This window comes from Harpia harpyja, chromosome 18 (assembly GCF_026419915.1).
Source record: "Harpia harpyja isolate bHarHar1 chromosome 18, bHarHar1 primary haplotype, whole genome shotgun sequence".
Classification (NCBI taxonomy): Eukaryota; Metazoa; Chordata; class Aves; order Accipitriformes; family Accipitridae; genus Harpia; species Harpia harpyja.
Genome location: NC_068957.1, coordinates 8686468 through 8703928, shown reverse-complemented (window position 1 = coordinate 8703928; position 17461 = coordinate 8686468). Strand labels below are relative to the sequence as shown.

The 17461-nt window shown below is 42.5% G+C and overlaps 1 protein-coding gene across 1 annotated transcript in view; it reads right to left on the bottom strand.

Moving 5' to 3' along the window:
- RNF128 (ring finger protein 128) overlaps nt 1-17461 on the bottom strand; it is a 29071-nt gene that overhangs the window by 4583 nt on the left and 7027 nt on the right. Inside the window, 3 exon segments of the mRNA XM_052813530.1 lie at nt 2049-2131; nt 2714-2785; nt 9363-9610. Coding sequence (XP_052669490.1) covers nt 2049-2131; nt 2714-2785; nt 9363-9610 — 403 coding nt within the window.

The following is a 17461-nucleotide window of genomic DNA, read 5'->3' as shown; positions in this document are numbered from 1 at the left end:
CAATTCCACAATGGGTCTGAATTAGGCCACAGATTTAGGAGGATGACTTGAAATCCTGTAATCTGCCTGTTCCCTCAGCTTGAATAGAAATAGCATGGCAGACAGGCACTGCTCAGTATTAATCAGAACTCTATTATGAGACAAGTGCAGAGGTCACCACATCCAGTGCTCAGTATTGTATGCCCCAGTATAATACCAGGATTCTCCAGTTCAGCCCACATAACCAGCACCTCCTTCCGGCTGCACCAAGGTGATGTCTAAAGTACAACCTGAAACTTCCTTGATGCATGACTGTTTTAAGTACTCGGACTTAATACTGGTCTTGTGTACCTCTGCTACTATAAATGCCTTCAGTTTGACTATCTGGACAAGAATGCCTTCTGCAAATACACACACCCCAGATACTTAGATATCACTGATGTGACTCACAGGAGCATTCAATTGCTTGTTTCTTTCATGGATATAGTTAAATGCTTTCAACAAGTAGGGTCTCACTGTTGAGGTCAACCACCGACATCAAGTACATCCTTGCAGTAAATATCAGTTTATAACTCATGTGAGAGAGAATTTAATATGGTTGATACTGGCAGAGATCACCACTGGCGAAGATTCTCAAGTAAATGCAGTCATCTTAAGCTAATGCCTCTTAGAGCTACATTTGGGCCAAAGAGGAATGAAATATCACAAAATGTATGGAAAAGCATTCTCAGAGCAAAGCATAATGCAGCAACTTTGTGTATAAAGAATATATTCAAAAGAAGTTACTCCCCTCTTAACCCAATAAGTCATGCTTTGTTTGCAAGTTCCTATCAAGATTAGCAGGGTTTATAAGGAAATAATGAGAATTCAGATCTCCTATCAGCCAAAAGTATCTAGAGCCTGTCTAAATGCCTCTGTACTCATGGGACTTACTTCATCACTAAACAGGACTACCCACAAGCATAAACCTGACAAGACAACTGGATAATCATTAATGCATGTGCCTGAAAGCTTATTCAGTTTTGGTTTTTTCTAAAGTATTAAGCATCAGATCAAGGAAGTTTGTTGGTAACACCTTAACAGGCCAATTTTGTGATACCTAAACAGCTTAGAAGTCCTACTGCTTGGGAGCAGAGAAAGCTTTTGCAAAACTGTAACCCGGTGCAAAGGTAATCAAAGGTGCTCAGATTTGATAGTGTTTGAGAAATAACACTGCTAAGCACACAAGAGGAGCTACAGATTTTTCCATTGTTCAGAACTTGATTTTTCCTACCTCAAAATTTTTCCAAGTGCTTTTTTGTAACACTCCCTCCTCTCCAAGGGTTACAAAACCTCTTCCCACACAAAATTTGGGCAGTTCACATTGCAGCCCTCTGATTTTACAAGCTTTGCCAGAGCAGTTTCATTCAGCAGGCACAGGGGCAAGTACCACAAAACAAGTTTCCTTAAGCCCTGAAAAGGCTTCATTGCTCATCTTAAGAGCAATCAAATTAAAGTCAGTGCTACAATACTGGGCTTCCACAGAAGCACAGCCATGAGATACAACAGTAGAGAATTCTAGAAAAACAAACTGCTATAGCTCTATTTTGGTCTCTATTTCAGATGATGCATACAAGAATAGAAATGCTTTCTTCTAACTACCAAAGTTAGCATGGTTTAACAAGTTTAGTAGGAGCATGACCCTCTTAGTAACCAGTAAACTAGTGACAAGAAATGGGCACAGTTTTGCCAGTTATCTGCAATTTAGAGGTAGCATTCTTATACACCAGCAAAGGAAGAAATCTTTAAAAAGCCCTGGCATCCCCTGGAGAGGCACTGTGGTCAGCCAAGTTATATTTGTCAAGCCACTCACAGAGGAAGTTATGAACACAGGCCATCGGGGCACACTATAAGTGTGTATTTATACAGTTCCTGTTGTTCAAAACACTGTTTGACAGAGATTCAAGAATTCTTGCTGTGCAACAGCTTGATTAAAGTTTGATCAGCTTTGTTAACAGAGCAGAAGGAACAACCAGTAAGAGGCATGCTTCCAGATTTTGGATTAAGGGGCAGTTTGGAAGACAACTTACTTGCAAGTCAGAATACGCACTACTTCATTCGGCTTGTACAGCTCAATGCACACAACACAGCTATCTCCATCAGGACCAGTTTCCTAAAGCAGTGAAATGAATTTAGTGTTAAGAGACTTTGAAAGCTTCCTTTGAACTACAGTCAGATTTGCTGCAGACAAAGGGGTCTAGCTAAAGTAATCTAAAATAACTCCCATATATAATCTTACATAAACACATTGTGTGGATTACTCATAGTCAAGCTGACACTTCAACAGAAGCATTGAAAATTTAATCCTGTGGTTTAGAAGTCCAGCTGCAAGCCATTGTTGGATTATTTGAGGCACTACCATAGAGGTTTAGAAACTGCTACCTCCAGTTTTAGTTACAAAAAGAATAGCCAGGGAAGCTGATTAGATACACTAGTTTACCTTTAAGCATCCATGCTGACAAATTAGGACCTCTCACCTTAGCAAGACTACAAGCAAGCAGCTAAAACAATAATCTGATTTATAAGAATGTCCAAATTGAAAAGTCTTGCACCCCAGAAAAGGACCTAGCCTGAAAAATGAACCATCTCTGCAAGAGACAGTTACAGGCTCAGAGAGACTTCTGCACCCTGCTCCAGTACCAAGGACCCCTCTCTGGGTTCTGTGCAAAGGGTGTGATTACGGGATCAGTCATACCTTGTCCCCTTGCTTCAGGGTGCGCAGCTGTAACTGTTCAATGGCCTTCTTAGCCCTGGCCTTTAGTTGTCGCTGTAATAGAAAGCAGTCCTGGTTAAACACAGTCATTTTTCTCTTAAGTCATGTTTACTAGTACTTACCAAGGTGCCTACTGCAAGCAGGCACCAGTTTTATAACCCAGATATTATCAAAACAAGCCAAGTAAGCATGACCATGCTATTTAGAGACAACATGAAATGGAGTTTCAGGACATACTGATGTGGTTATTGACTCTGGATGACACACCAAGGCATTTGCATATGCTTTGTTTTTACCCAACCTTCTCACAAAGCACAGGAATTTCAAGGGTTTCTTCTTTGAGAAGATACCTTGATCAAATTAAACCTAGCCAAAACAAGGAGAAGCCTTCAAATTGACTTGGTACAGAAGACCAAACATTGAGTCCAACAATCAATAATTTTAACTGCTCACTTTTTGACAACTCCCTGGCACAAACTCACAACCTGATGAAAGATGAGATTCTTTGCCAGTCAGCTCAGCTACCACCAAGCTACCCTGAACTAGCCCCTCTGCCATGACTGCTTTACAGGGCACGCAAACAGCTCAGGAGCCTCCTAGAACCAACCACTCCTGTCAAGTGGAAGAATGCAGTTTTATCTCAATATTGGTTCAAAGTAACATGCACAAAGGAAGAAAAAAAAAAAAAAAAAAAAGGCTCAGAGCTAGTTCTCCCCCTTCCTGTGACAGAAGGTGTGAAACAAATCAAATGACTAGCCCCTGGTGGGTTACAGGGCAGCTTTAATGAAAGCAGAGGAGGAAGCATTCCCCTTCATGCAATAATTTGCTTGCTGCTGTCAGGATAGCAGGGCAGAGATGAGCAGACAGCAGAAGCCCAGCTTGCCTGGCAACTGTTGCTGTCCAGCTGTCACTGCAAAGCATTTAATTAGCACAGGAGCCAACATCTCTGTTTAAAGGTCATAGGTTGATGCTGTTCCACCAACACAAAGAATATGAGTGTCCTCTCCCTCCCCAGTGTACTTATTGCCTCAGGACACAGAGGCATATCAGGCAGTGCCACCCCAACACAGCACTTATCTTAGTGACACACTCCACTCAAGTTTTGCAGCTAACCAAAAACCCTCCTCCTAACTCAGCTGCTCAGTGCACTGTCAGCTTTCCAACATTACTTCCCCTTATGCCTTTTAGTTCAGTTACAAGAATCTTTTCTGGGATAAAGGTGCAGTGCTGGTGGCACAAGTACAGAAGGAACAAGCGGGTGGAGGGCTGCTGCTGACACACCTAACAAACTTGGCGAGAATTGGTAATTCACATCTGCACAAGATTCCCTGTGCTCAAGCAGTTACTGGCGAACAAGTTGATTTATATGGTCCGCTGGGACCCTATCAAACAGTTTTGGTGCAAAATGACCTATTTGTATATTTTTGTTGGTTTAGGGTCCTACGGTATAGCATCCATGTGCACACTTTTAGGAGTTTAATAGTTGACAGCTATTAACAACTATCAAGGAAGAGATACATACAATCCAAAGGTGAAGGATGCAAACAAGTTTTCAGGGATATTTTTTAGGAACAAGAACTAGTCAAGGTTTCTTTGAAGCTTGTAAAGTTCTTCTGCTGAAGACAACAATATATGTTTCTGTATGTCACTTAAGGTTAACCTCAGAATGATGTTCCCCTTGTCAATGTTTCAGACTGAAGCCACAGAGAAGCAGCCACCTACTCATCTCAGTAAATCCTGAGGCCCCCAAAAGTGGGGGCAGCAAATGTGGCAACATCAACAGAGCAGGAATGTAGCAATATTAGTACTTCTCACATGCAGCCAGAACTATCTGTCATCACTACTTGTTATTAATTGAAAACCAAACTTTAGGAATGTACTCCCTCATGCAGTATCTAATCTACACATCTAATGCCAGGCCAAGCTTATTAGACAGGACCCAACTAGCTGTATTGTTAATAATTTACTGAAACAATATTTTAAGTTTTGCCCGGGCACAAGTTTAATTGCTCTTCAAGAAATGCACCAATGGCAAAGTCACCTTTAACATTGATTTTGGTAAGTACAGCAAAACACCCCTCCAGGGGGATGGAGGAACATTGCAAGAGGAAGCTTTTTATTGAATAGCCTACCAGGAGATCCAGGATACTCGAGCTTGGAATGTCAAAGCATTTTGTGAAGCCAAGTTTTTCAAGCAAACATTAAATGTTAATGACATTAAAAGTCTAAAAGCCCCAACCAAGCAACTCTAGAAAAAATAGCTAAGTTGAGGCAGGAAAAAAAAAAAAAAAAAGAAAAAGAAAAAAGCAACAAGATACACAAAACAGGTCAGGTCCCAGCTCCTATCCAAGCTCTGGCATGTTGAAGTAGAGAGGTACCCAACTGGGAAAACTAGGTTTGCTATTGCTTAGTCCTCAGTCTTCCCTAATCCAATGCTGCTGATTTTATCTCCAACCCTTTCTGCATAAGGGTGCCTTCCCGGCACCCCACGAGCACAGTCATGGCAATGCAGACCGGCAAACCCTAAAGGAGGGCAGGAATTCCTGCTTTTCTCCTTCCTGTAAGCTAAGGAAGTTCTTCCCCACAGGTAGCTACTGCCATGAAGCCAGTTTTGAGTTGTGGGAAGTTGAGCAACTCACCTCCTCCAAAGCCATTAATTAGGTCATTTCTCAGCTGCAACATCTAATCTTTATGAAATCATTGGAAGTGAAGAGTTGAGCTTAAATTAGAAACCAGGCCACAGATAATAATGCAAAATGGCCAGTGATGTTACGAAAGGTTAATATATTGAGGAACTGAATTTGCCAGTTGCTCTGCTGACTAGAAAGGTAGCAAGCCACCTGCCGCACTTGCCTTGTTTTTCCACCTTCTTGCTCACAGACCTCACGATGCAGTGAGAGATCACAGAGGTGGGGACTTGAATTTCAAACCCAAAAGAAAATATGCATTCAGATAAGAACTAGCAGGTTGTAAACAGTTTAGCTGGCTAGCTCATCAGGAAAAAGCTACTTTATTTTTACTCACAATTAGGACAGATGTGCTACTAAATTTACATTTTCGCTTGGACCACAAGACAACATGACTGGTTCTTCTCAATAGTCACCCAACTTTTTAAAGAAACACTCTGCACAGTTTTACATTACTGACTTGTATGCAATTCCTGCTCAAGCTGAGTGAGAGACAGCTGCTGCCTTCAAGAAAAGTCTGCAGAGGAGAACATGTTTAAAACCTGAGTTATATGGGATCAAGCCATCCAGAAAAAGTGCCTTCACCAGAAGCAGCAAGTAGTCATACCAAGAAGTACAGAAGCTGTATTGGCAAATGGCAAAGTTTAAAGGCACTCAACGCCCTGTCTATAAAACAAGAGATTGCTTCAGAAAGCACTGAAGTCTGACAATTTTTCCCAAGCTAAAAGAAAAGTAAAAACATATTGCCAATATGGTAATACTAGGAAGCCATCCAATTCAAGCTGGGGTTCCTACTAGTCCCGTGCATGAATGAAACACATATCTAGCCAGGCTCTTGTTTTCAAGAAGCCTTTGCAGAAGAGACAAAACATCTAGCAAATGGTCTCCCCTCTTTCTGTTCTACCCCTTAGCAAGCAAGTCGGACTCAAGCTTCATTGCCCTTTTCAGTCCAGGGCAAGAGCTCTCCTGCGACAATGGCTCAGTCCACAAGAACAAGACAAATATTGAGGAACCTGAACACACAAGAGGCAAGCTACAGAGCATCATTATCACATATCACAATTAGCTCATCATAGCACTCTGTAGAGCAATTCAAAAGTGTTCGTTTTGGTTCAAGTGGTAGATTGGCACTTTAAAAGACTCCTCACACAATAGCAATATAATCCCCCAGGGAAGGTCAAAAAAGCAGACAGATACTTTGAAGAGCAGTAACGCTGGGTTAAGAGATGCATTCAGAACAGCAGTTCACTTCTGAAAAAGGGAAAACTTGTAATACTTAACTATCAACACACTTGACTGTTTCCTAAAGACACCTCCCAAAACAATGTATAACCCTTCAACACCTGTGCAATAAAAGAGACAAAACACCCTCCATTACTCCACCAAGTAACAGACTGAAGTCCAGGCAATCCGAGTTTCCAAAGGGCTGAATGATGACAGGAAAGCTGCCCATGCAGCATGCAAGCTGATCAGTTGTTTGACTAATATTTAGTATTTCATGGAGCCAAAGCAGTTAAAAGTCTCAAACTTTGGATATACACTGAAAATCCAATCAGCTGGCTAACAGGGAACACTATAGCATCACCTTTTAGTAGTTAGCCTTCACTAACAAGAACTTTCTTGTTATTCTTTGCTTATCTAATCATTGTGAGGTCAGTTTTTAGATGCCATAGTATAAAAACAATTGAAAGCAACTCTGGATCGTCTTGAGTTTCACTTTTACAAAATAGTACATTTTTACCCCCTGAGAGCAGAAAAGCTTTCTTCTATTCTTATACTCTATAAAGTACTTTTTAAGGCTTCTTGATTTCAGTTCAGCTGAAATCATGTGGAACTGGCATGTCATTTATCAATGCTATTTTTCAATCTACAGTAAACTCCTTGTGCACACAGAGCCCAAGATAGGTGAAGGTGCTAGCCAAGCAGACTGGATTTTCCCAGTACCATCTACCATGGAGGCATTAACAACATTTGTTGCTTGTTGAAAGCCTGATAGCTCAGAATAGAGCTGGACTTCCACAACTGCTCTGTTAAATACCTTCAAAGGAGGAAAAATTTTCATGTGATTTGATAAACAGTGTCTTTTGCAGACCAGCTTCTAGGGCACACAGTTTTTTCCTGCCCAGGTTTGTTTAGCATTAAACGGAGTTCTCATACTAGGGTAGATGGCAGGGAATGAAAGAGGGAATTCATCAGCAGGAGACAGTGTGCATCTCTGTCCACAGATGTCAGCAAGAGGACAGCATCAAGTTCCAGAGCTCTAGGCCATCCCTCATGAAAGGTACTACAGAGGCAACTCCGTATGACATCCAGCAGTGGCAATGCTACATCTCCCAGGCAGATGACAGCTTCCAATACCACTCTTCCAACTATTCCCTTATTGTATCCTCATGCCACTTCCAGGTGTGGCATAACCCCAGAACATGCAAACAGGCTAAAACAAAGCACTTAAAGGAGGTCTAGTCTGGGAGTTGAGGCAGACACAGCTTAGAAGAGGCACAAATACAGTCCGGCTCGCTGTTAGATCTCTAGTCTCGGTAAGCATATAGCCAGCTGACCATCATCCACAAGGTTACACTTAGACAACAGGATTTCAGAACAAACCAGACTGAGTTAGGTTCTGTGATTACTAGAGAGAACGTGGCATTCAACTCTGGCCAATATTTGAACCCAGCATTCAACTTCAGGAATATTGCTGTCAATAACCCTAGCTAGTCTCTCTGCCTGCCAAGAACAATGATGCTTCTGCGTGTTAACGTTTTAAAGAAGCCAGTCCTAAAATGTTACAGAAGCCTGAAACTGGCCTGGATTTGAACACCTGTGTCCGACTTCTAGCTTCATCAGCTTATTTCAGAAGAATCTTGCTCAAGGGGCCTGAAAATCTCCAGGACAGCAGAGCAGCTCAGTAGGGCAGGTCATCTGCGATGGCAGAGAAGTCTGTCACTTCTTCAACTATTTAACCAGTGATCCAGAGATAATTCACGTACTCTGAGCCCAGCTAGAGTGAGATGCTCGTGCTATTGCTGTCTGTAGGAGAGAACTCTGTAACAACTCTTCTTTCAGAGTTCAGGTAGCTCCCGCAAGAAGCACTGCGAATACCAATGGTCTCCTTTGCAACACAGCTCTAAGAGCAAGGCTGAAGTAAGTACTCGCATCTGAGCCACTCAGATCCTGTTCCTGCTGCTGCCCATCACCTTTGACAGATGTCATGCCAGGACTTTATTCTCACTTTTAAGGCATTTGGTTAAGCCCTGAAGTAGCAGGTATAAGGCGGGTCTGATCAGACTGAAGACAAAGCTGTAAGCATTAGTCCTATCAGCTGATCAGATTATTGCACAGAAGAGAGTTACTTGGAAACTTAACTCATTAGCAACTCCCTGCCTGCAGTTTAAAAAGAACACAATTTAACAGTGCTTTTTTTCAATTCCTAATTGAGGCTGTCACTGCAATTCTCAGAAAGCTTTCAGTCAGAAAGCAGCTTTCAACGAGCAGCAGCTTCCCAACTTGTGGTCTACAGAAAGGCGGCCAAGGTCTTGCACCGTTTTGCAATCACATTTGCAGTCGTGTCTCACATTACAGCTAGCACATAGGCAGTGCTACATGGGAAGTGTGAGGGTCAGCTAAAAGCAGTTTAGTGCTCTCACCGCCTCCAATACATCCGCGTTACGGCTGCACTGCAGTTCAGGGAGTAAAATTTATAGGAGACAAAGTTAGCTAAACATGATCAGTTGCTTTCTCCAGACTGTTTACTTTTTGCTGTTTCTTTGGAAAGTTTTAAGCTGCTTAAAGATACATCTCTTAGCATTTTAAAGATCACACTCTCCTTCCTGTGGAACGAACAAATTCAGTAATTCTGGTGCTCAACAAGTATTTTGCCCTCAAGATCCACAACATGGAGGCTCAAGGGTATTAAAAAAAAAAAGCAATGGCACACACAAACTCACCTGATTCCTGGACTGGGCTCTTGCGATCCTGAGTCTCCGAGCAGAATAAAAAATAAAGTAGCCCATAGTTGCTGCTGTGACAATGAAAAACGACACCGAGATGAAGAAGATGGAGTATTGATTCATCCAAGGACCATGCTTTTTCCCCACTTCAATAACCATAGTCACTTTCATGCCACTCTCAATCCGGTGTAAGATCTCCATGCCTTTCAGGTTGCCAATCATAATTGCAACGATGCTTTCAGCACCTGCAAAGGAGAAGGGGAATCCATGCTCAGTTCCCAGGTTTTGTATAAAAGTCATTGTCTTAGATGTTCAAGTGCTAAAGAACAGACTGGAAAGTTTCTAACTAGCATTTGGAGAGTCAACATGAGCTGATGGAATAAGTGTCATCTCCATGTGCTTGTTCAGCTGAAAGGTATGTCTGATTACCTATGAGCTGCAGAATTGAACCATATTTAGAATTCATTCCTCTCCATAGCACTCCTCACTCCCATATAGGACACGCATTGTCATTATTTTAGACCGAACACTTTGGCAATTTACATTTTAACATGCCTTTACACTACATGAAGTTAAAAATAAATCCTATACAGAGTGAGATCACCAGCGATTGCGGTATCTCCAGGAGCTCAGGGATGCCAGGTACACAGCTGGTGGCTTAGGGACCCTTCCTGTAATGGATCTGACTCCCTCCCTGCTCCACTGCTACTTCTTAACACCTCTTTTCTAAATTTGACAGTACTGTTGAGTACTTCCCCAGACACTGAGCAAAGCCATAGATCGGCCTTTGCTTTGCCAACTGAGAAATGTTTAAGTGAATGAGTGAAATTTGGTTGTGAACTATAAATGTTGTTGTGGGTTTCTAATGCAAATTCAGAGGGAAGCAAACATGGAGGTGTGCTCAGCTTTTAAACAGTTGGTGGCAGATGGCAAACTCCATCCAGATTTTAACAACAGATTTCATTTACTCAGTTGAACATCATGACAAGCCATCAGAGGCATCAACGGTTTTATGCTAGGAAGAAATTTCAAGCAATTCTGCTCACCACGTACAAAGCAGAACAAAGCTGCTTTCATTTCTGTGACAAGCAAGGGCTTGAGGACACTTGATACTATCTGCAGGAACGTCAGGCAGTCCCAGTATAACAGAGAGGCTCTTAAGAGGAAAAAAAAGGCAGGAAGGGAGACAAGAAAATTGTCACTGGCCTCTCTCTAAACTAAATAGAGGAAAAGTGGATTCGCAGACTAGCCAGTCAGGAGTCTCACTGCATTAAACCATCAGCTGCACAACATTCATAATAGATACTGCATGGTGAAGGAATAAAGGCTGTTACAGAAGTGCTATTTTTAGCTAACCTCCCAGCCAAACACTTTTTAATGGGGAGACCAATTCTTTTTCCTCCATTAAGAGAAACCTTATCCAACTTTCAGCTATCAAAAACCATAGAATTGGTGTTAACCACAAAGGCTCTCATTTGAGAAAGTGCTTATTAGTTTTCCAGCTTGTTCACGTAATGCCTTTGATCCAAGATGGCTAAGCATGATGTCTAGCAACTCTCCTCAGTGTGACTAAACTCATCTTTTATTCAGAAAGCTCCTTGTAATGAGAAGTACATCACACAGAGAAGAGGGAAAAAAAAATCAGCCAGACCGCAACAACCATCTTTTATGATGAACTAAGGCTTATACAGCAGTTATAAAATGAGCTGGAGTCAGGTGTTAGGAGCAAGTAAGGAATTAAGCATTAAGTCAAGCCAGAAGCTTTGACTTACTTTCATAAGCACAGAAGAACAGACTGTGACAACAAGAAAATAAAAAGCCTGCCAAAAAAAGCAAAAAGAGCTTGTTCTGCCTTATTCCCCTTCGCTTCTGCATGTCTCACTAGTCAAATATAGCTTGTGGTTATGCGCAATACAAGATGTAGCGTAGGGATTCTCGTTAATGAACTGTCACCATCAGCCTGCAAAACCACTTCAGTTACTAAGCCATCAGTTGTGAACAAGTTTTACCCTTAAAGAAAAAAAATATCTTCCATTTAAGTTTCAGACTAATCAGTTCACCAGGATGTTATTAGATGACAGTTTTAAGCCTTTTCCTGACACTTTTCCCCCCAGAGACTTCTCTCGCAATTTCAGCTCTGCTTTAGATAAACACATGCGAGTGGTCAGCTGGTAGTTTTGATGCTGGAGCAACAAGGGCAGAAGCAAGAGTGGTCATTTCCATCAGCACCTGCGCTACTCCCCCCCTGCTCAGAGCAAACCTCCACTGACACAAATCGGCATCCATCTTCAATATTTTGCAGTGCAAACTCTTAGGACCAACAATTAATTTCTAAAGGCAATTAAAGGTGAGCTAACCTGACATCACATTAAGTTAACCAAATGCCTTGTGCCAACAACATGGGAAAGGAATCCAGAAACTGCACCTAATTTCTGGCCATCAGCAGCACAGGAGTTTAGTCATTTCAGAAGCAGGTTTTGGACAGGGACTAATCAAGGCTATGGCACCATCACGCAGGGCCTGTCATGGGGGCATCACCCTTACCTGGCAGAAAACAAGGCTTCCTTTGCCTGCCAAGAGGAGATTCAATGATGCCCTGTTAGCCTGAAGCTAAGATAGAAGCCCAGAATCCAAGTTTAGGACTACTGCTGTGGTTCTAGAATAAAACCAGCTAGGATCACCCTCAGCCAGTGCCTCTTGAACTGCTAGACGGGTCCCATCAAGACAGGTACTGAAACATGTTACTGTGGCCTGGAAACCACCAACCTAGACACGGGCTCCTGAGAGCGCTTGGGCATCTTAATGGAAATGAGCTATTTGAGGGGACACCTGCAGAGGTGTCTCAAGCATAGCAGCTGCCCTGAACTTTCAGCTTTCCCCGCCCCAGACACCAGCAAAGCAAGAGGAAAGTCAATTAGTTGTGCGTGGCAAAAGCCTCACAGAAACCCAAGTTCCTCACCTAAGCGTCAGGTTTTGTAATTCAGGTAAAGCTTTCTGTAACAGTTTTTAAGGGACATTAGAATGTGAGATTAAGCTGCTGCCTGTTTAGCTAATAATGGGCTCATTGCTAAACAAAAGCAAGACCTGTTTAGTTAAACATTTCCCAGCCTCTCTCCTTTCCCATCTCCTGTGAAATTGGAGAGGGAAAGTTATTCAAGTCTTTAGACTAATACAATCTGCCTCTGTAGATCTGGAGTTTTGCAGAAGGTACCTCCCATATCATAAGGCAGCATGCTGGTCAAAATCCAAAGGATGCGGTTTTGCAGATACAGGTTGGCACAGATGAAGCACAAGAACTTAAATGGTGTTGGGGGGCAAGGGAAGAGCTGGGACACAGGCGCATTTGGCACACAAGGATGGTGCATGACTGGGATCAGTCTTACCTTCCTGTATATCAGGTTTACTTACATGCAGAGTGGAGTTGCATCTATTTATATCAATATAAATACCTATATTAAACTCTGCCCTGCAAAGACTTCACTTCTGCCATTACACTTCTGCTCCCCATAAACATGAAGTTACAGATTTGGCAATTCAGTAGAGAAACGCAACGTGCAAGAGGTGCACAGAACTGGGAGCATTAACTTTTGCACAGTAAACACCTGCTTTTTCACATTCATTAAGGGGATTATTGTAATCCAGTGCTACTCTTGTGTGTGCTACAGATAAATCTATTCTGAACCAAGCAAATTGTAGGTCCTGGAGAACAGTCACCCCACAACATTTAGCAGACTGCAATGTGACCTAATCAATGCCTTATTAACGGTCATTTTTAGCTAAAAATCACAATCTGTTCATGCATTAAAGCACCTCGAGGCAAGGATTAGATCTTGGGGCCAAACAAATCCCCTGCTTCAAAACAAGGTATGGCAAAGCATTGCTTACCTGATTCAGATTAAGTATACACAATGTACAGGATAACCAGAACTTTATATCTCTGAGCCATTGCATATGACTAAGTCCCAAATGAGTAGGCACCTATGTGCCATTGCTAAGTATGGTGGGACTCCATGGCATACCTCAAGGCAACACTTGCATTGCAGATCCATGCTAGAGCACAGCGTTGATGCCTCCACGGTCCCCATATCTTGCACAGCTATCATCATAAACCCTCTCCCCACAGAAGCCGCTCAGAAGAGCTGTCACAGTGTATTCAGGGTGAACAAAACTGCAAGCCAATTCCCACAGGAGGTGGAATTTTCAGAGTTGGTCTGATTTTTTTTCCTTCCTCCCCCATGCAAGTGAAGGAATGAGAAGCCCTAGCAGCTAGAGGAACTACCTTCTCCCCAGGCATATTACAAGCACAAGTACAACTTCTAGAAATACTACAAGCAGGTTTCTCTGGGTGTTACAGTGAAATTTCTTTTTTTTTTTTTTTTTTAATGAAAAGGGAACTGGTTTTCTGTAGATATTGATTATTAATATCCAGTAATGAGCATTCCTTTCTCATTTCTCTGTTGGGACCTGTTGAAGTTGTCCACCCTTTCAGGTTAGTTGTAGTACAGCTTCCAGGTGGTCTGGAGTTCACAAAGTGTCAAGGAGAATCCGAGATTAAGGAATGCACCAGGTTTTACAGTAATTAGAGGCTCCATGACTGAAGGCTTTCTGCCCAGCCCCCAAAACTCACTACTGTTAAAGCCTTTCTATAATACAGAAAGGGAAAAGAAGGGAGCTACACTAGCACTCCAGGTGGAATAAATACAGCAGAGTAAGACTTAAAAGCCCAGAGACTACAGCCACAGCATGCAGACTTATAGGGAAGTTCTGCCCACAAGAGACTCTGCAATGGTGACACCGAGCTTACTCATGGTCTTGACTTGAAGTCTGCTCTACCAGGGAGCATGGGAAGGTCCCATCAGCCCTCCAAGAGCACAGCTGCTAGCTATATGTGTCAATGTAACAGGCAGATTTCCTCACCTGGGATGAAAGTTGAATGCTACCTTAACCATAACTAAAATTTAGTATCCTGCATCTCCAGCCTTGCAGTTGAGCTGCTCACTGCATGAGAACATCAGAACAAGTACAGGGCACTGCCTAAGCTTCACCCGTTGCAGCTTTTGCTTTCACAGCAACCATCCCTTCCAAAACAGCTTTGGTAAGCAAATCTTCCCCTGGGGAGGGCAGGGTGTTGCAATAGCAGTGTGCTTTCCAGGGTAAAATCCTGGCTCCTGGACACTCTGGTGCAGACTCCTACAAGTTGAAACCACTCCACACGCGGCAGCCAGCTCAAGAGAAGAAAACCGGCCTTTTTGTGCATGCTGGTCCTCCTCAAAGCTCCAAGCAGTTTGAAGTCAAACTTTGCTGTTGCACTTTCAGATCTTTGCCTTTTCTTCCAGATGTTAGAAAAAAAGAAAACTTTGCCCCTCTGTTAATCTTAATGTAGCGTTTGCATTGTGCATTCAATAAAACTGAAGCACAGCCTGGAAAGGGGAGGAAAGAGAGCACCTCCAGTAATTTAAATCTCTGCTGTGTTAGCAATCCCCCCTCAAGTTCAGAAGGCCATATTTAAGTTCCCCAGCTAATTAACTGCCAGAAAACAAGTTTAGTTTTAAGGAAACGTTTTTCAGCATTTGTATATAAGGAATCTTTATTGTAATACCACGTTTCTTATTCACCACTTGAGTTTCATAACCAAGAAAACCAAACTGGCTCAGATCACTAACCACAATGCCAGCTTTACAACTGTACATTATTTTCTGATGCAGCCCATTTTAAGGTCTAATATACTAGTACCTAACAGAAAACATAATGTGCCTTCAAAACTTAAGCAAAAAATTTACTTATGAAACTTTCCATCTCGGCACACTCTCCCCTCCTCTACCACTGACTTTGATACCCCACCTAACACCACAGAGAACATTAATTCAATCTAAGAGAAATATTTAACATTTTCTCTGTGCAATACTGAGGTGACACTGACAAATGCCGTGTGTGTTTTTCCAACTCTTGTGAGGCCCTGGCAAAGCTTTTTGCAGTGAATAATTAACTTCCAGCTGTTTGACAGCTTTGCATGTCATGGAAGCCAACTCCAGAACTCCAGCTCCAAGTCAGCTCCTCTAGCCTCACTTAAAATTGGTTTCTCAGCTCATTCAGGCATTGGAACTGGTTTGCATTGTTTAAACTTCTTTAAACCAACCTAATTCAGCTTCAGTTAAGTCATGAAAGACCCTTTCATTTCAGTTTAAAAGCCTCAGTGTAACCTGGGGGGGGGGGGGGGGGGGGGGAATCTACAGATCTTTATTTTCTCTGATAGCAAAAGCCAAACCCCTCTAATGTCTCTATCACCATTTACCAAGAACAGGCTGTAAAACAGCACGATGGGACCCTCTCCCCTTTGGGACCAGACCTAGCTACAACATAGTTTGGTGAAAACATTTGAGGAAGGCAATAGTTTTGTAGGCATTTTTAAGAAAGAAGGCATAAAACATGGTAAGTAGGCAAGTTATTTCAGAACAAAGCAAAAGCTAGCATGCCACACACCAGCTCCAACATTTCAGATTCAGTAATTTCTCCCCCTTTCTGAAAGTCCAAAGCTCTGCATCATCTTTAAGCAGAGTGAAATTAAGTGCCCGGAGTTTTGCCAGTCGTATTTCACTTTGTCCAGAGAGCGCCTTGCGCAACCAACGCCGCTGCCGTGGCACACCCACGGCTTCCTCTCCCCGCGACCCGCACAGCTCACCCCACGGCTTGCCTAACGCTTCGCGCGGGTACACCGGCACACAGTCCTTCGTCTTGGGGGTATCAGCAATCCATTTCAACAATATTTTAACCTAATATCCAACCAACACGAAATTTTCCTCAGGACTCAACTGGGTTTTTAATATTGAGGAGAAACAGTTTCACAGCAGTCACTGGAAGGGGAAGGAAGGGAAACAGTGCAGTAATTCTACCTGAAAGTTAAACATTATCTTTCCCTGTGTAGAAAGGGTTTTCTGACAGGCTAGCCATAGCTAGATGATTGGAAATTGTTTAATATCACAGTGGCAGAGCGAGTCCAGATAAACCAAGATTTTTTTTTTTTTTAAAAAGGATCACCTTTTTTGTTTTACAAAGGAATTAAACAGCAATTCAGCAGACAACCAATGAACTGTTTTCTCTGAATGCTTTAAGGGGACTGAGAAATGAAGGACACAGTTTTTAACAGATTAAAGGATGCAAGCATTCTGCTACTGCTAAGTTCTGCCAGAAAACTACTACAGGATGAAGGATTTTATTTTTAAAGAGCTTGCGTGATCTTGCAGAGAAGTCTTCAGAGAATGCAGTCGCAAAAGAACTGTTCAAAGTACCACAGCAATAACCCATCACACCCCCTTTCCGCAGCTATAGAAAGCCCCAGCTGACCACCATGTAAACCACATGCTCAGAATAAGCAGAATGGAAGAAATTACTTTTGATTTTGATTGTTTCCACATACAAAAAGAAGAGCAAAAAGCAGACTTCAGAATTTGAATTCTCAAGGAAAGGATAGGTTCTCCTTAACCACAGCAGAATCACTATCTGAAGACTCTTTAGGGAGATGAAATACAAACCCTAGCCTTGGTCAGATGGTGGCTGGATCTTTGGTTTTATCTACAGGATACGGTGCTTGCAGCACAGAAGATCAGCACTAGCTGTGCCTCCAGCCTTAGTCAAAGGAGATAGTAGTATTCCCCTGGCATCCCTCCAACCCCCAACGTCAGCAAAAAGGCATTGGGAGACCAAGCCATCTCTTGTACTTTAACATGAAAGACACTGTCAGTTGACTTGCCAACAATTCCCTACCAGATTAGCACACTTGGCTCTTCAGGCATGCCGGAAAAATATTTGATATACCATCTTTCAGGTTTAAAAAAAAAAGACACAACATTTTGAATATTGCTTATCTCACTGTATCAAAATAGAAACAGGGGATTTCTGGTGGTTATCGAACAGGCTGGTCCAAATTTACTGTTATCTGTTACAGTAGAAGGGAAAAATAAACTAACAGCATACACAGACAGTAATACGGACGTGATGTAATTCACCTGGGATGAAAGGCCAGCGCCGCACACAAAAGCCAGTGTGTCTCGGCACCACGCCACGCTACAGACACGAGGGCTATACCCGGCCTCAGAGCA